This window comes from Penicillium mononematosum (assembly GCF_028829835.1).
Source record: "Penicillium mononematosum strain IBT 11891 chromosome Unknown utg000005l:1.0-9366267.0:1.0-9372171.0, whole genome shotgun sequence".
NCBI lineage: Eukaryota > Fungi > Ascomycota > Eurotiomycetes > Eurotiales > Aspergillaceae > Penicillium > Penicillium mononematosum.
Window position 1 is genome coordinate 3867406 of NW_026643275.1, and position 18181 is coordinate 3885586.

The 18181-nt window shown below is 47.6% G+C and overlaps 7 protein-coding genes across 7 annotated transcripts; 4 read left to right on the top strand and 3 right to left on the bottom strand.

The window, feature by feature from the left end:
- Positions 1-412: 412 nt before the first annotated feature.
- nap1 (histone chaperone NAP1) lies at positions 413-1886 on the bottom strand (the record flags this gene model as incomplete). Its single annotated transcript, XM_057296372.1, has 7 exons — positions 413-463; positions 516-779; positions 833-852; positions 911-1454; positions 1532-1617; positions 1680-1759; positions 1840-1886. 7 exons carry the CDS (start codon positions 1884-1886, stop codon positions 413-415), a joined length of 1092 nt encoding a protein of 363 aa, XP_057144254.1.
- Positions 1887-3096: 1210 nt separating this feature from the next.
- Positions 3097-8102, top strand: N7519_009600 (uncharacterized protein; the record flags this gene model as incomplete). The annotated part of the gene is made up of 20 exons (XM_057296373.1): positions 3097-3188; positions 3248-3287; positions 3345-3887; positions 3940-4281; positions 4329-4463; positions 4517-4583; positions 4640-4771; positions 4827-5176; positions 5242-5387; positions 5443-5550; positions 5603-5909; positions 5958-6111; positions 6175-6507; positions 6565-6647; positions 6699-6830; positions 6897-7253; positions 7305-7350; positions 7403-7553; positions 7607-7755; positions 7816-8102. The coding sequence occupies 20 exons, from the start codon at positions 3097-3099 to the stop codon at positions 8100-8102; spliced, it is 3954 nt and encodes a 1317-aa protein (XP_057144255.1).
- A 354-nt stretch (positions 8103-8456) lies between these two features.
- On the bottom strand, positions 8457-8930 carry N7519_009601 (uncharacterized protein; the record flags this gene model as incomplete). Its single annotated transcript, XM_057296374.1, has 4 exons — positions 8457-8522; positions 8581-8678; positions 8751-8804; positions 8861-8930. The coding sequence occupies 4 exons, from the start codon at positions 8928-8930 to the stop codon at positions 8457-8459; spliced, it is 288 nt and encodes a 95-aa protein (XP_057144256.1).
- A 409-nt stretch (positions 8931-9339) lies between these two features.
- On the top strand, positions 9340-11341 carry N7519_009602 (CDC2/CDK family serine/threonine-protein kinase; the record flags this gene model as incomplete). Its single annotated transcript, XM_057296375.1, has 8 exons — positions 9340-9449; positions 9500-9581; positions 9644-9895; positions 9950-9977; positions 10031-10244; positions 10297-10491; positions 10548-10749; positions 10814-11341. 8 exons carry the CDS (start codon positions 9340-9342, stop codon positions 11339-11341), a joined length of 1611 nt encoding a protein of 536 aa, XP_057144257.1.
- A 295-nt stretch (positions 11342-11636) lies between these two features.
- On the bottom strand, positions 11637-13372 carry N7519_009603 (D-3-phosphoglycerate dehydrogenase; the record flags this gene model as incomplete). The annotated part of the gene is made up of 8 exons (XM_057296376.1): positions 11637-11665; positions 11719-11800; positions 11860-11918; positions 11971-12013; positions 12067-12215; positions 12301-12657; positions 12717-13024; positions 13092-13372. The coding sequence occupies 8 exons, from the start codon at positions 13370-13372 to the stop codon at positions 11637-11639; spliced, it is 1308 nt and encodes a 435-aa protein (XP_057144258.1).
- A 1162-nt stretch (positions 13373-14534) lies between these two features.
- N7519_009604 (uncharacterized protein) lies at positions 14535-15033 on the top strand (the record flags this gene model as incomplete). The annotated part of the gene is given in 2 exon segments (XM_057296377.1): positions 14535-14944; positions 14961-15033. The coding sequence occupies 2 exon segments, from the start codon at positions 14535-14537 to the stop codon at positions 15031-15033; spliced, it is 483 nt and encodes a 160-aa protein (XP_057144259.1).
- Positions 15034-16129: 1096 nt separating this feature from the next.
- Positions 16130-16877, top strand: N7519_009605 (uncharacterized protein; the record flags this gene model as incomplete). Its single annotated transcript, XM_057296378.1, has 3 exons — positions 16130-16338; positions 16435-16624; positions 16686-16877. The coding sequence occupies 3 exons, from the start codon at positions 16130-16132 to the stop codon at positions 16875-16877; spliced, it is 591 nt and encodes a 196-aa protein (XP_057144260.1).
- Between the last annotated feature and the right edge of the window lie 1304 nt (positions 16878-18181).

Consider the following 18181-nt stretch of genomic DNA (forward strand, 5'->3'; position numbering starts at 1 on the left):
TACATTGTACTATTTACTGCTTGGATTTATTCTATTAGTTAGGATTTAAATTATTTATTCTTTATCAAGAAAACAATGTCTCGTTGACCTGAGACATATTTAACACATGTAAAATTCCAAGGTTGTCTCTGGTATTGCTTCCTGATTTGAATATCAAGTATACATACCAAATTAGTCGCATACCTGTAGACTACCCACACTTTATAAGACAATTAAAGTGTCTCACTTATGGGCAAGTCTTTACGGGCATTGGACGCGAAAATTACACACCGATTATGTCAAGTATTGATTGAGTATTAGAAGATAGAGAGGTCAACGCAGGGGGGGCACAAAAAGGCAGAAAGCAAAGCAAAATATCAGAGAGTACGAATAATCTCATGTTGGGCATTCACCACCGGCAACTTTTTTCATTTTAGTTTTGCTTGCACTCGGCGGCCTCCTTCTTGGGCTTGGAAGTACCATCCTGGAACAAAGTTAGCAGGTTGATCTAAATCGGTGAGTGTTGTATGTCCTACCTCTTCATCTGTGTCCTCCTCGTCCACATCACGGTCCGACCCAAGATCCTCCTCGTCCTCATCGTCCTCCTCCTCATCATCATCATCCTCAAACTCGTCACCATCGAAATCCTCACCGAGCTCCTCGAACTGGAGAGCTTCGCCGGTGAACCAGTCGATGGCACGGGGAATAAGCTTCTCCTTGATATCCTCGCCGAGCTGGTAATCAAGCTCCAGACGCTCTTCAATGTCGCTGGCGACTGACTCGTCATCTTCGGAGGGTGGCTGGGGGGCGAGAAGAAGTTGAAGAAGGACTCGGTAGGCACACTAATCTTAACAACGCGGGTCTGCTTGGTGTCTGAAGGAGGGTAAATTGTCAGTTTCAACTTAGCAACCCAATATTCGAGTGCACATACTCTTGTTGCGCTGCTTCTTGCTCTCCAGACGGAGGGTCAGGTCTTTGTCCTCCTTCCAGTCAATTTGGGATCCATCGGCGTGGTCGTAAATGAAATCGCCACCGTATCCACTCTCATCCTTGTAGAAGTATGTCTTGGAAATAGTTTTGTTGGTAAAGAACTCGTTCTCAGCGAACTCAAAAATGAGGCGGAATCCGGGTCGGTCAAGGTACTCCATGCGAATGTCGGTGAGGTGCTTGAGAGCCTCCTCATCGCGCTCGGTGATCATCTCAGCGAGCGAGATCTGGTTCTTCATGGCAGAAAGCCAAAACTCGGGAATGCCGTTCGCGGTCTCAGCCTCCTCCTTCTTGGGTTCCTCCTTGGTCTCCTCCTCATCACTCTCCTCATCCTCCTTTCCGGCCTCAACCTCGGCCTCGGTAGGCTCGACACCGCCGTTGATGATAGTAGAACGACGCTGGTACAGGGGTGTGAACTTGCCGAAGTACTTCTTCTCAAGTTCCAGAACTTCCTCTTGGAACTGAGCCTCGAGCTTGGAGTGCTCCTTCTGGATACCCTTCAGACCAGCGACACGGCGGCGGACGGAGGGGGGAGAGATTCGATGTAGCCTGACGAGCGACCGACGAGTTGACCCAACTTGCCTTGGATCATGGAGACCAGAGCAGGGTTGCGGGCGAAGAGCGAGGCAGCGGCGGCTTTGTCAAGGGATTCTAGGAAAAGGGAAATCACGGTCAAAGAGATGTCGGTGAAGAAAAGAAACGAGATGACTTACCCTCCTCGATGCTGGATACACCAGGCTGCTGAGCGTGAGACGAGATGGGAGCATTGTTGGCCGGTGTGTTTTGCGGGGTCCTTCTGCAAGTCAGTATATAAGTTTTTTTTTTTTTTGGCTTTTGATAAGGGTGGGAAAAATAAAACTGGGAAATCCTTACGGTGCGACCGGGAAGTCCGCCTTCTTGTTTCTGATGGGCTCAGACATGATGAATGGGGTAATGAAAAGGGGGGGTGGGAGAGAATGAGGTGAGGAGAGAGGAAGAAGGAAGAATTTGATAACCCGTCTAGTTTTGGGGGAGAGAGTCTGGAAGATGGTGGGATCCTTAGCGCCCTGTGGTCGAGGGGCTTGGCGGGTTGTGGTTGAGAGCATGCAAAGGCTGCAAATTCTCCCAACAATACCTTTTGATACTTTGATTTGTCGGATCTTCATACCTTTGATTTATATTTATATTTTATCTTTCTTTATTTCTTCTATAATGTCTTGATGTCCTGATATCTCGATATCTCGATATCTTGCTTCCTGGAATTTCGATCTGATCGCTCCCGGTGGCGCCCTGAACCATTACCCCTCTCTCCAACTCCAATGCTATGAAGAGAATTATTTCTATGACCGTGGTTGATGGTTTTCTTTTGACCTGAGCAACTTTCTTCGAACTCCTTGGCGAGAAAATAGAGAAAATAGATTTGCCCCCCATGGATACATGTAGAAGGACTGGATATATATATATATTTATAGAAACAGGTATTTTACACCCGTGGACGGACATGTTGTGTCCAAACTGCATGACATTTGATGACGTTCAAGGCCCGGGGTTAACCTAGGATGATGTAAAATGCCCTTTGTTTACAGGGATGCAAGTAGTAATCCCAAGTAGTCACCTAGATAACTGCAGGAACTAAGGAATTGAGAGCCTTTGGGGCCTGGAGTCGATGTAGATCTTCCCGTATCTCAGATCGAAACCCCGTCGATGATTTAGTGGCCAATAAGATGTCCGTTAAAGTTCAAAAATATGATGCCAAGACACATCCAGTCTTCTAGATTGTTGTCGAACCCCGCCAATATATACTACATAGCATATAGTAGAAGCCATTTATATCGTGTACGGAGTACAACTTTATATGGATTCCCTGCATGGGGCCGGAGATTTCCAAGTTTGGTCCGCCTCGGGATACATATAATTATGTAATCAAAGCTTTCCAAGGTTATCGGGAAATCACATGGGGATAAGTCGCTCTCCGCTGTGGGACTCCGATAAGCTCCAGATCACACACCTTGCTTTTGTGGAAACTTGCGCTCTGCGATATATGCTCTCCTTCGGTCCTGTGTTGGTGAAATACGACCACACTAAAACCCCCAGAATACGACACTCAGACAGGCTGCCGGGGAATTGGCTGCGCTGACCTCTCTCTTAAACATGGGAAGCCGTCCGCAGTCTCCCTCGGGGACTGGTCCCGTGGACCTCTCTATGCCTCGAAATAGACTGCGACGCGATTCCATGAGAAGCAGGTTGCTATGCTCCCTTACTATTTACCCCTGCCCTTGAATCGCTGCTGATTCATCTTTAGTATGAGCGTCGTGTCGGATGTGGAGATGGCCCGTAATGAGGTATGTCAAATCTCTTTCTCATGTGCAGTCTTCGGCGCAGGAGCTGACTCGCACTAGGTCTTCGATGGCCCCATATCGGAGAGCATTCCTTCTAGCGTCGTTTCGTTCGCGCACCGCCGTGATCGAGCAGGCTCTACGGTGAGCTTTACATACTTCCAGGACGAGGAAGACTTTGCAGAATGGTCGAACGAAGATGAAGATGTAGTGGATGAGGAAGGCGAGGTTGATGAAGAATCTCTACATGGGATCAGGGACGCAGATCTTGAGTCAGCCCGGGGATCCTTTGTGTCTAAGCGGATGTCTACCTCGCGCGACTCGATTGAACATCCACTTCTTTCTCGCTACCTGTCCGCCAGCTCGTATGGCCGAGACCGACGATCTGGCAGTCGGCTGAATCAAAAAGTCTATATTGCGTCGGAGGATTTGACGGCTGTCTTTGCTGGCTTTTCCACGAGTTCGGGAGGGTTTGCTGTCTATATTGCCCTTTGCATCTTGACTGGTGGATTTGCCTGGCTCCTCTTCCGATGGCTGCCACGATGGCGGGTAAAGTTGATTGGGAAGGCAACCCCGATAGGTAAATGCCAGTGGGTGGCCATCGAGGTAAAATTATGAACTTCCCATCCTATACAATAACCATCTGACCTCATAATAGGACCAATGGAACCAATTCACCATCCACGAAGTTGACAGCCAAATCTATGGACGTCCGCTTTCCACGGTCTTCGCTGACTCGCTAAGTCACGGCTACGATGAGGATAATGACCCGAATATTGCCTCTCTACGCTTCATTGACTATCGATATCTGAAATTCTTCTATCATCCAATCGAGGACAAATTTTCTTTGATAAATGGCTGGAAAGATCCCTCGTGGACTAATGCCAAGGTTATGCGAAGTGGATTGGATGCCGACGAACGAGACAGCAGGGAACAGATATTTGGAAGTAACGCCATCGAAATTGAGCAAAAGACAATCCCTCAGCTTCTCGTCGACGAGGTCAGTTTCCTTCTGCTTATTTCATCAATATATCTGACAGTGTATAGGCCTTTCATCCTTTCTATATCTTCCAAATTGCCAGTCTCGTTCTGTGGTCCATGGATGAGTATTACTACTACGCCGTCTGTATCTTTCTTATATCATTTTTCAGCATAGCAACGACTGTGCTAGAGACGAAATCAGTGCGTTTAATCCTAAAGTTGAACCAATCTCCAGAAAACTAACACTGCTATAGACAATGAGTCGGCTCAGGGAGATATCTCTCTTCGAGTGTGATGTTCGTGTTTTAAGAAATGGATTCTGTGAGTTCGTTCGATATGTCATCTTATTTATTGATGTAAACTGATCGTATCTGCAGGGCGGTCTGTTTCCTCACAAGAGCTGGTTCCTGGCGATGTGTATGAATTCTCCGACCCATCGCTTCACCAGGTCCCGTGTGACTGCATCTTGTTATCAGGGGACAGCATTGTGAATGAGAGCATGCTCACCGGTTCGTACAAAGCTTACAAAGGTTCAATAATTAAATATGCATCTAACCCGAATAGGTGAATCCGTTCCCGTGTCTAAGACACCACTCACTGATGACGCCCTCAAATACCTCGACCTCAGTACCCCTTCTATCCACCCCCACGTTGCTAAGCACTTCCTTTTCAGCGGAACAAAAGTAATCCGGGCTAGACGACCCCAGAATGTTGATGAAGATGAAGCAGTAGCATTGGCAGTCGTTATGAGAACCGGCTTTTTGACAACCAAGGGGGCTCTAGTTCGATCGATGCTTTTCCCAAAGCCTTCTGGATTCAAATTCTATCGAGACTCGTTCCGCTACATCGCCGTGATGGCGATTGTCGCCCTTCTCGGATTCGTTGCTTCGTTCATTAACTTCGTTCGATTGGGTGTAAGTCAATGCTCGGACAGACCATTTCCCCAAGGTTATCTGGCCACTAATACAACGAAACACAGCTTGCTTGGCATCTGATTATAATCCGAGCCCTCGATTTGATCACGATTGTTGTACCGCCAGCTCTCCCAGCCACACTTACTATCGGAACCAATTTTGCGCTTTCGAGACTGAAAAAACAGAACATATTCTGTATCAGCCCACAGAAGTGAGTCGCGGAAGCTGAATGATGTTTTAACTTCGACACTAATACATGAGACCAGGGTCAATGTGGGAGGAAAGCTGGACATTGTTTGTTTCGATAAAACAGGAACCCTCACAGAAGATGGGCTGGATGTGCTAGGAGCCCGTATAGTTACCCGTGGCAAAAGGTTTGTCTGTTTCTGAGTATGGTCCTTAAGCTGGCGCTGAAGAAGACTCTAGGTTTTCAGAGTTGCTCTCTGAGACGTCTGACGGGTTTCTTTGCCCTTCCCAAAATGCCAACTCCGAATGCGATATCGAAAAGCAAAGGAACATCATGTACGCCATGGCTACATGCCATTCCCTCAGGGTAGTGGACGATGAGCTGTTGGGAGATCCTCTCGATGTGAAGATGTTCCAGTTCACCAACTGGAGGTTTGAGGAGGGAGGGAATCATGTTTCCGACCAGACAAACCCCAAATACGACACTATAGCGCCGTCAGTTGCAAAGCCCCCTCAACGACAGACCGGTGACGAACAGGATGTAAATGTGAGTTGATTTTATTCAGGCTACGGCTTCATTTCTGACAATATTCAGGACTCTCTCGAGCTTGGAGTGCTGCGGAGTTTCGAATTTGTCTCCAATCTTCGCCGCGCAAGTGTCATCATCAGGAAGTTTGGTGACAATGGAGCAAGTTTCTTTGTCAAGGGTGCCCCGGAAAGCATCAAGGACATATGTATTCCTGGAACACGTCAGTGCTCCTCCCCCTCTATCTACGTAAGGCTGTGTTGCTGATATACCTTTTTTTTTTCAGTTCCTTCGGACTATGAAGACCTCCTGAACTACTACACCCACAAAGGATACCGTGTGATTGCATGCGCTTCCAAATACGAACGAAAGTTGAGCTGGATGAAAGCCCAAAAAATGACGCGGACGGACGCCGAATCCGACCTGGAATTCCTGGGCTTCATTATATTCGAGAACAAGTTGAAACCCAGTACTGCCGGTGTGATTTCCGAGTTGAACGAGGCGGGCATCCGCAATGTAATGTGCACCGGTGATAACATCTTGACTGCCATCAGCGTTGCTCGTGAATGCAACATGCTTGGACGTGATGAACTATGTTTCATTCCGCACTTTATTGAAGGTTTGTTTTTACCACATCCACAAGCCGTAGTCATCATTCAATATTAACGATACGCAGAACCTGGTCTTTCATCCAAGATTTCTCTCACATGGGAATGTGTGGACAATCCCGACCTCCAGTTGGATCCAAGAACACTCTTGGTAAAATAGCTTTTCCCTACATCCAATTACTAGCAGCTAATGCAATTGCAGCCTATGAACGACGCGGAGGTCGACCTGTCAATTCCAGGAAACGTTCTCACCGAGCGTGAATACTCTGTCGCTGTCACGGGTGATGCCTTTAGGTGGTTGGTTGACTTCGGGAATGAAGATGTACTCAAAAAGGTAAGTGGCTGTTGTGCTGACTCTTTCCGCTTTCCACTATAGCTCGAACTAATGTGTGCTGTCTAGGTGCTCGTATGCGGCAAAGTGTTTGCTCGTATGTCCCCAGACGAGAAGCACGAACTGGTTGAGAAGCTTCAATCTATCGATTATTGCTGTGGCTTTTGCGGCGACGGTGCCAATGATTGTGGCGCTCTGAAGGCTGCTGATGTTGGTATCTCATTGTCGGACGCCGAGGCGTCCGTTGCCGCGCCCTTTACTAGTCGCCTGTTCGAAATCTCCTGTGTTCCGACGGTGATCAAGGAGGGTCGAGCTGCTCTAGTGACAAGCTTCTCCTGTTTCAAGTTCATGAGTCTTTATTCCGCCATTCAGTTCTCCTCGGTCAGTTTCCTGTACACGTCGGGGTCAAATCTTGGTGATTTCCAGGTAAGTGGGCTATATTACCAAAATAGTTAAAGGATCGCTAACGGGTTTAAGTTCCTTTTTATCGACCTTGTGCTCATTATGCCCATTGCAGTCTTCAGTGAGTGGTTCATTTCTACTAGATCTGAGTCTCTGAGCTAACTTTCTTCTAGTGGGTTGGGCTGATCCTGCTCCCACGCTGTCTCGGAAACGGCCAACTGCAGATCTTGTCTCGCGTAAGGTATTGACACCTTTACTCGGGCAGATCTTGTTAGTTGTGCTGTCACAGCTTGCAGTCTTCCGGACTGTTCAATTACAGCCGTGGTCAGTAACCATCACAATATACACCATCAAAATTATTCTAACAAACGATGCAGGTTCTTGCCGCCACAACTGGACCTGGAAAAGAGCAACATCGTCAACTCGGAGAATACGGCCTTGTTCTTGTTTTCTTGTTTCCAGTACATCTTCATCAGTATTGTTCTGAGCGCGGGTCCGCCATTCCGGAAACCAATGACCCAGAATGGTAAGTATCACCATTCACTTCATTTTCTTGCTCATCAAGATATTGACTGTCGCGATTTAGGGCCGTATTTATTCACGATCATCGTCAACACCCTGATCTCGGGCTATATGCTCTTTAGACCATCCAACTGGGTATCGGAGGTGATGCAACTGACTTATATGTCTGATGTTTTCAGATGCTGGCTACTCGCGCTAGCATTCGGTATCTTCGTTCTGTCCTGGACAGCAGAGAAGAACATATTCCCACGTGTGGCACAGATGCTTGGACACGCTCGTGCCCGCTTGCAGCCAAACTACCGCAAAAAGCGCAAGATGTACAAAGTGTTGTTGGAGGCACTGCGCCTATGAAATACGCTTTTAAAGCACCCACATTGTACGTTATCAAATACACATAGACATGTAGATTGTCAGTCTTTGGATATATGACCTGGTTATTCGTCGACAGAGGCTCCGCCTCAGCCACTAGGACCAGAGAGTTACCATTTCAGCAAATTGAAAAAGAAAGGGTATGATACAATTCGGCTGGTAAATGGCTATCGTGAACCTGGCACTTGTAGCTTTTGACATGCATTCGGCAACACCCGGCTCTGCTCCTCTCTCCCCACTCCAAGTACATAGTACACAATGCGGCCTAACCATCACCGCTGCTGTGAGGGAAGAAGCGGTTGCGCAGAAAAAACGAAATTGACGATTGTGATTCGATCAGTGGTCCCAAGGGTGCTTCCAGCCCAACAGAGCGGGACCATCCTTCTTGGCCCGGTACATGAGCTACCCAGAAGAATCCTGTTAGTACAAGTTCTCCATATCAAAAGGAGGCAATCCTTACGAAGAACCACATGCTAGCGCCCAATGCAGTCGCAGTGAAGCGGTAGAGCGGTCGGACCGGGTGGATGTGGATAGGGTGGGAGGAGTTGCCCGCCATGACTATGTAGATTGGAGAGCAATTAGTTTCCACAGAATTCGTATAAGCGGATAAAAGGTGCATGCAAGACGTACTGTGTACTGAAAATGGCTGTTGTTGGTTAACAGAACGCCAATCTCGAATCGGATCTGAAGACGGAGGGTTCTGCGGTTCAACGGGGACGGAGAGGTCGCAGACACGTGACCCGTGACGGCACTCGACTTCCACAGCGCAGCGGTAGGATTGTTCAGCAGGACTATCGGCAGAACACTCATTTATATCATTATTTGTTGCCTGACTCCTATTTTACTCGTGCCTTGATTGGGCTGGTTCCTATTCAGGTTTATATTGAGCCTATTGTATGGCCGAGCTCCGTACGCGAGGCCTTTGAACAATGCGAAATCGTCGCACATGCTTTCAACTATGATATGGACTTGGCTTTTAACACATTTCACGTGCTTGGTTCTCTCCGAGAAGGCTCCTGTTAATTCGCCTTGACGCTTTCTTACCACCGTCTGTCTTCGAAGACTTCTCGAACCGTCCTCCGTGTATCTTGACGCAACATCGAACCAAAGCATACCGAACATCTTGACCCCGGCCGATATTAATTTTGACATAATCACCAGCTAGCACAATTAGCAGTTTTCCTCCGGCGTGAGCGACCAGCTCAAGCGACGAGTCAACATGGCGATCAAATCCCTGGAAAAGGATGAGAATGGCCAGGCACGTTTCTTTGGTTGTTCGAACATCCGTGACTATGAATTCCTCGACAAGCTTGGAGAAGGAACATTCGGGTGAGTCTGGCGGCGCTGTCACTGATAGAACCCGGCTGACTGGTTGATAGCGAGGTCTACAAAGCAAGGTCCAAGAAGGACGCCAAAATTGTCGCCTTAAAAAAGATCCTAATGCACCACGAGAAAGAAGGCGTAAGTCCACTGGCCCTTTTTTTTTTCGCTTGCCATAAACTGACCTTTGCTGTTGGCGCTAGTTCCCCATTACCGCCATCCGAGAGATCAAACTCATGAAGGCGCTCTCCCACCCAAACATTCTGCAGCTCAAGGAGATGTCAATTGAGCGAGGCAAAGGCGAAGGACGGAAAAAGCCGAGCATGTACATGGTCTTTCCATACATGGAACATGACTTGTCAGGACTCCTGGAGAACCCGGCAGTTACATTCACCGAACCGCAGATTAAATGCTACTTGATGCAGCTCCTCGAAGGGCTCAAATTCATGCATGCAGTAAGATCGTCTTGGAACACCCGTTCCTGCAATATTTGTCTAACAGCTTCGCAGAACCGCATCCTACATCGTGATATGAAAGGTAGGTGTTGAGTGTACTGATATACCATAGCCCTGAGCTAACAAAATGAAAAGCCGCGAACCTTCTAATTAGCAACGGAGGAATTCTCCAAATCGCTGATTTTGGTCTTGCTCGGCCTTACGATGATGCCCCTCCACAACCCGGAAAGGGAGGAGGAGAATCCAAAAGAGAATACACTGCACTTGTTGTCACGAGGTGGTACCGTCCCCCAGAGTTGTTGCTGCAGCTACGGAAATACACAACAGCTATTGACTTGTGGGGAGTTGGGTGAGTTTTCCACCCCTGCTAGCCAGGTCTATCATCTTCTAATACACTGTAGCTGTGTATTTGGCGAGATGTTTAAGGGCAAGCCTATCCTCGCTGGAAACAGCGATCTTAACCAAGCAGAATTGATATTCAACCTTGTGGGCACTCCCAATGAAGAAAATATGCCCGGATGGAGTCAACTCCCCGGTTGCGAGGGCGTGAAAAACTTCGGAATCAAACGCGGGAACCTCCATAACTTCTTCAAGGAGTATGTTACTTGTTTTTCCCTCAGAAGACTTGGGCCCCTAACTAACCATGCAACAGCCTAAACCCGGTAGCTATTTCTCTATTAGGCGAGTTCCTCCGACTAGACTGGAGGAAACGCATCAACGCCATGGATGCATTGAAGCACCCATACTTCACCACCCACCCCCTCCCAGCACGACCCGGCGAAATCCCCCAATTCGCCGATTCCCACGAACTTGACCGAAAGAAGTTCCGCAGCCAGCGGATGCCAATGCCCCCAGTGCCTCCAGCCGTCTCCGACACAAGCAATGGTGCTTGGCCAAGCTCTGGTTCTCGCGGACCAGACTCCCGACATAGCCGTGTCCCCGGCGCCGCCCGTGGAGGCCGACCCAATGCACCAGGAATGCATGGAGGCCATGGACCTCATGCAGCTCACGGCCATCCGCAACGCCGCGCGCCTTTCCCACCTACACAAAGAGATACCGGATTACCCCCGCGTCCTCCCGCACCACACAACCCGCCATGGGATGGATCGCAATCCAACAGACCTGACCACAGAGATGATCGCCGAGGTCAATTCGGACAAGGTCGCCCGGGAGGCAGATCAGGAAACCTGGACTCTTATGTTCCAAATTACAGCAGCAATGACCGCGGCAGTGACCGCGGCAACGATCGGTCGCGAGACTCTGGCGAGTATGGCTCGCATTCAAATACCGATTGGCGCTCGACTAGTCGACGTGATTACCGTCGGGATCCTCCACCAAGAAGAAGGAGCCGCAGTCCCGGCTATAGAGACGGTAGTCGAGGGTAGGGTCATGATGTCTAGCGAGTTCTCACTTAATGCATTTTACTTAGCCAATCCGTGTGGATGATATATGGCAGATTAAAAATGGAAATGGAAATGAAAATGAAAATGAAAACATTCATGTCATAGCTTTTCTCTAGTAAATGGTGCATGGTATTCACAAAATATACACTCAACCGCTTTTACATCAGTCGTATCCAACTCGATATACTCGTGAGTTGGCAATTGCAATCTTGTAACATCCCAGGACCTCGTTGAGAGTGTCCCATTGCAATTGAGATTAAGCCCTGTGAGGACCCATCTATCTTAAGTTGATTAAAGCATCATAGCCCGGAGGCTAGCTTATTTTTCGAATCGGTTGTTTAATACAACACGCGGGTCATGATGCGAGCTGGAGAGGTGTTAGTCGTAGGTTCATGCGAGAGAGAAAGGATATGGTCTTACAAGGAAGGCTCTCGAGACTGGTATACAATTCCTTGATGGTGGCAGCGTCCACATTGCTGATATCAGCCATCAGATAGGCAACCTATAAGAGTTAGTTTCTGCTGTCTTTCTCTTTTGTGTGAAAGGCACGGATAAACATACATCGCCTCTGCTATCGGTCATTTGCTTGTCGACGTTATGGTCACCAATAATCTCGTTGACTGTGGCATTGTCAGTTAAGAGATCGCCTGATTTGAGTCAAATGTACTCTACCTTTACGCAACACTCCAGGAATGTTCTTGTGGATGTAGATCACCTAGGCAAAATCAGTATCGTTGCAAAGCCAGATGACTGCACGAGGCAACTTACGCGAGCGTGGTCAGGCTCATCCATTGTCAAGGAACGGAGGACAACCTCGGGCAAGTTGACAGCACCCAGGGTTGAACCCTCGTTAGCATAGCGGACCAGAGCCTGGGCAACTTCGACACCAATGGCCTTCTGAGCCTCCTCGGTACTTCCTCCGATATGGGGGGGTCAGGATGAGGTTCTTCAGCGAGCGCAGATCAGCTCCCCAGCTGTTCAGATCGTTGTTGAAGTAGTCACCGTTTCCGGCGGGCTCATTGGGGTACACATCCAGCGCGGCACCAGCAACCTTACCGCTGCGCATGGCATCGATAAGTGCGGGGATGTCTACAACGGTTCCTCGGCTGGCGTTGATCAGGTAGCTTCCCTTCTTCATCTTCTCGAACTGCTTCTGTCCAATCATGCCCTTGGTCTCGGGAAGTTCGGGAACGTGGCAGGTAATGAAATCAGCTCCGGCCAAGAGATCATCCAAGGTCTCCACTTGGCGAGCAGTACCCAGTGACATTATGTTGAGCACGTCGTAGTAGATGACGGACATTCCCATTGCCTCAGCCAGTACGGACAGCTGAGCACCGATATGGCCATATCCAATGATACCTGAGAAGTCAGCAAAACAACCCCCGAAACAACAGCATAATTGGAAGGACATAACGTACCGAGTGTCTTTCCACGAATCTCCCAGCAACCGTTGCTCACTTTGTTCCAGGTACCAGCGTGCATCTCGCTGGAGCGGTCGCCCAATTGACGGGCAAGCATGACCATTTCACCAATGACCAACTCGGCAACACTGCGAGAGTTGCTGAAGGGGGAGTTGAAGACGGCAATACCCTGGTCGGCGGCATATTGGAGGTCGACCTGGTTGGTACCGATACAGAAGCAACCGATGACGATTAGGTTCTTCGCTTCCTTCAGGACTCGTGCGGTGAGCTTCGTCTTAGAGCGAATACCAATGACGTGGACATCCCTGCAATACAACACAGTCAATTCATGAGCTCCATGAGTCACCGAGAGGGAATTAGATTGGGACCCACCGAATCTTCTCAATGAGCTGATCTTCTGGGAGGGAAGACTTCAGGAATTCCACCTGGTAGCCTTGCTGGGAAAGGATTTCGCGGCCGGTCTGGTTGACATTCTCCAGGAGCAGGACCTTGATATCTTCTGTAGCGAATGGCTTGAGGGGTTTAGCGTTCACTGGAACCGTACGGTTGAAGGCAGAGCTGTGGCTGGATGGGGAATTGAAGGAGGCGTTGGGGGAGGTAGCGAGGAGGGAGACATCGTCCTGACGAGGACGGATATCTCTTGCGTTTGACATGATTGAACGTGTATAGAGGACTGAAGCAGACTGAGAGGAAACAATCAGGGAAGATGTGGATGAATGCCCAAGTGGTCCACATGGATGACTCTTAATAGAAATTAAGTAAGCCCCCAAGGTCTCCGGAATCGGACTCTGGTTTCAGGGATTTACATTTGCAACTATGCATATAACCTACATAGTATGCACATTTCGCTCTTGCTAATTGATTTTTATTATTATAACTAAATAGTTGAAATATAGTACTCTACATGTATTCTTTGTATTCTATGGAGGGGCACCGCGGGGCAAAGATTTTCTTTTTCCTTTTTTTTTTTTTAAAAAAAAAAAAGACAATCCAAAGATCTGACCAATCACACGCAGATCACATGTTTATCGGATGAGCTTATCTGCTTTAGGCAAATTATGGGCTCCCGCTTTAGTATTGCGTGCTACGTCTAGTATATGTACAACTGTTACTATAAATGTAGTTAATAGTTATAGATAAATTGTATATCTCCTTAAACTTGACCTTGCATATTTCGGCATCGCTTTATTGACCATTACATAATAAACATGCTCCTCCGGGGCCCGGGGCCCAGGGCTGCCCAGTTGAGCATCACCGGCCTCCAGGGCTGACTTGCTCAAACATAAGAACCTTGGAATGTAAAGACGAGCCGAGTAACCTCAATAAAATGCAATATGCTATTCCTGTCACCGGGTGTATCCATGTACTATTCGGAATGCCCGACCTTGGAACTTGGAAGGTTTCCCACCAAAAGAGGACTAGTGCTGTTAACGTGACTCTAATATCTACTATGTACCGACTTTATATACATATGTATGTACTCTATTCTGCACGTTCCTATTTCGTTTCCGACATATTAAGGTTAGGCGCACACTCAAGAACCCTTTCTGGAGGCGGCCTAGGAAGGTTATTCTGACTGACCTCCAGATCACCAGCTTACAATCCAACTTCCGCTACAACTCACAACTACTCTGCAACTACTCTGCAACTACTCTGCAACTACTCTGCAACTACTCTGCAACTACTCTGCAACTACTCTGTAATTACTCTGTAACTACTCAAATCCCACTTCTCGTGAGTATTCCCATCTATCACCGCCGCCATTCACAGATTGTGTCCTTATTTACGTGAAAATGATACTAACGTGACTAGAACATGGAGGACTATGACTCAATGGAAATCTCGTTGCTGGGATTAGACCCGTTACAAATATTCGATTCCTTCGGAAACTTCAAGCCCGTTCCTGGTTACCAACGGGAGGACAGGCGACTCTTTGAGTACGGCGGGGGTCTTCAAATACCCTCGGAAACCTTCGGGACGATTTTATCGTTCGATTATCTCTTGCGGGCACTCATACAACATGCGGAAGGGATTAAAGCCGAGTTTCAAGCATTGGAGAAGTCCACCGAGGATGATGCCAATATGCACCACGAATATGAGTGTGATCTCGAGCGCTTAGAAGGGAAAATTTGGGAAGCAACAGAATGCTTACGCAATGCGGAGATCCAGCTTCCCCAAAGGCCATTGAAAAAGATCTATGATGAGATCCGACAGAATCCTACTTGGTATCTCCGAAAAGAGCTTGTCAATGATTGTGCGGAGAGAGGTGGCTGTTGCGCTCGAAGCTGTGGATGCTGCAAAAAGCGCTGTCTAAGTGGTAAGGGGAAGGGTATCGGGCACTGTACGCTCACTTGTTGGTGCTGTGAAGTTAATCGTGGTCGTGAACGGACCGACGCGGAATGGGACATGGTAGTAAGACACCTAGACGATAGGTTCCGGAGCGAAAACTCCTCCTATCTTTTAACAATGACGGAGGCTTATTTCTCTAAGCCGGGTATCTTTGGGCTTGGAAAGATGTCAATGGTGAGATCACTTGCGCGATATTGTAAGAAGTCTTGGCGGTGGAAAAGAGGTTCGAAGTGATTCGAGCTCTATATGTTGAGAACTACTTCAAGTCTATTGCTAGCTAGGTCTTACGATTGCTCAATATTTGTGAAGCCCCATCTGGACCTGATTACTAGTTATAGTATTATTTGCGAAAAGGAAAGCACTGCCATTACGAATGTAATGACAGGAAGCTCAATATAGTTACTACATGTAGTAGACAACGCTGTCAACCCTCGATAAGTTGCCGAAGGGTCAACGAGTTAGACCAGTAACGCGCAAGCCTAGGGGAAGTGCTATATCACCATTAGAGACAAGTTCGGAAATTGTTGCAGCCACACGGTGGAAACCTGCTTTAGCTATCTAATTCAAATTCATGATTCATTCACTTTAAGCATTTTATATAGAGAATCCCTATTTACAATGCAACGTACTGTGTCTCTCCTCTATGATCTTATCTTCATTATAGATCTTAACAAGAATGTATTCATATTTCTATCTGTTATAGTCTATTGAGCTCAAAGTAAGGATTGGTTGAGTTAATTGCATCTCATTTACATCTCATTTACATCTCATTTACATCTTATTTACATCTCATTTACATCTCATTTACTTCTCACTTACTTCCAACCTTGGAAGGTTCTCACTAGTTATTGAGGGCCTACCTAGGTAGGTAGGTAGTGACCATTGTATGTTATGGATATTGTCCTCACCTGGAAGGAACCTTGGCTTTGTTTACTTGCTAAAAGGGAAGGCATCGGTCAGTCTCCTATTTAAATTCTCCTCTTCCCCTTTCCTTCTCCTTTTTTCTTCTTCTCTTTGCTTTTCTCTCTTTGCTTTCTCCACTGAGACATTTCGACTTCAAAATGTCTGCAGCTACCAGTTCAGCGTCTACCACCCATGAATCCACTGGTTCACTCCAAGGCCCTACGAAGCCCGGTTCATGGGTTACGGAGGCTCAGGATGCAAAGAAGACCCCTTTGCTATTCTCGTACATCTACGGGATCTATCTTTTAGGCCAGATTTTCGTCCTTTTCGTGGCCAATACCCTCAAGATGAGAAAGTTACAAGCAGAGTAAGATTCATTATTCTCCTTCCCCTACATTGAGAGTAGCCATGAGGATGCTATTCAGGCCTTTTTACACTAGACAAACACTAATCTCCACTGTAGGAAGGATGCCAAGTGCAGTGAATGCCCCACTGCAAGAAGCCGAATCCTGGAGCTTGAGCAACGGGTTAGGATCGCAGAGCTCTCCGCCAGGGATGCCAACTCTCCCGCTGAGAAATTTGCAGGGCAAGTGAGACGGGCAAATGAACTAGCGGAAGAGTTTCAGCGACGAGCTATGGCGGCTGAGGAGCGGGTAGGTGACTGGAGGAATTTCGAGTTCCGCCAATGAAGTTGGCAGTTTGCACTCACCCCAGACTCCTAGTCGTCATTCTCCTGCTTCTTCTGCTCAGTCCCAACCCGATTCCCTGAAGACCCAAGTCAAGCATTCCCGGTTGGCAAGCTGGGGACGCTTCTTCGGACGCTCCGTGCGCCGCCGTCACAAAAGCAGTGAGACTTTGCAGGCTGGTCAGCAATTTTCCAAAGTTCGCAACCCTGGTTCTAATTGACAAAAGGGTATCTGACTGTTAGTCTACCATTGTCGAGGAAAGAGCTTCGTCATTTCTTACAGGAACGGCTGGCCTCGGCTTGGCCTATTCCTGATGAATTGACAAACTCGGCCTGTTCTTAAAGGAATGATTGGCTTTTGCTTGATCTATTCTTGAGAGAATGGCCTACAGCTTGGGGTTGCTTCTGCTTTGTCTATTCTTATAGAACGGCTGTCTTCGGCTTGGCCTGTTCCTAATGAATTGACAAACTCGGCCTATACTTAAAGGAATGGCTGGCTCCGGCTTTGCTTATTCCTAAGAGAATGGCCTGATGCGGTCGTATCTTTCGTTCCCTCTGCATATTCTTGCAGAAAAAGCTGACTTTGCGGGTGGCTTAGCCTGTTCTTGATAAATAACGAGTTACTTCCGGCCTTCTCTTGGCCGGGGTCTTCCAGGACGATTAGGACAGTCTGTCCTGGACAATCCAACAGCTACGAGCTTGGACCTCTACGTGGTGCTGTTGACTATTAGCCATCCGGTGAAGCCAACGCAAGCTCAAATCACTCTCCTTTCTGACCCTTTCCGCAAATTCCTGTCAATTCTATGCTGACAACTCTTTCGATAGAAGCAAACAGGTGTTTTCAAAGGGTCAGGGTAAGCATAGAAACAATTGATACGGTTTTTTGCTGACACTATTTCTCGACAGTGAGTGCGTTTTGTCTTTGCGCACTCTTTCTCTCGCTTTGCTTTTATCTACCTCTACCCACTGCTGAGCCATTATCCCACGGGGATCAAAATACAGAGTGAAGAGCAAGAACACAAGATTCTAGCTTGAGGCACGGTTCCCGTCTATCTGAGAAAGCTGACGAGAATACATGGAGTCTCGAAAGGACCTGCAAAGCATATGTTACATATATACACTGCTATAATCGGTTTTAAAGTTGCTGACCATAAGCGGTAGAAGCCAGAGTCGATCCAATATCTCAGCTTGCTCTTCATCTTCCGACCCTTGTGTTGATCCCTCTAAAATGGAGCAATTACAGTCCTGTTCTACTACCTATAAAGGCCGTGTATTGTTAAGATCTATAATATAAATGAGATCACAAAGGAGAGACACCATATGCTGTATTGTGGATAGTGTGAAAACTGTGAAGAGGGGAAAAGAAAGTAAGACTATAAGAGTCTTCTAATATAGGGGTCAGGTGGCTATGGGAGATCTCAACATGTATCAGATCTGCGCCGTCGAATATAAATGGAATGATTGCTTTCACTATGCTTAACTCTTAATTAACAGGAGAAAGTGGCCCAGGTTACCCTATGCGTGG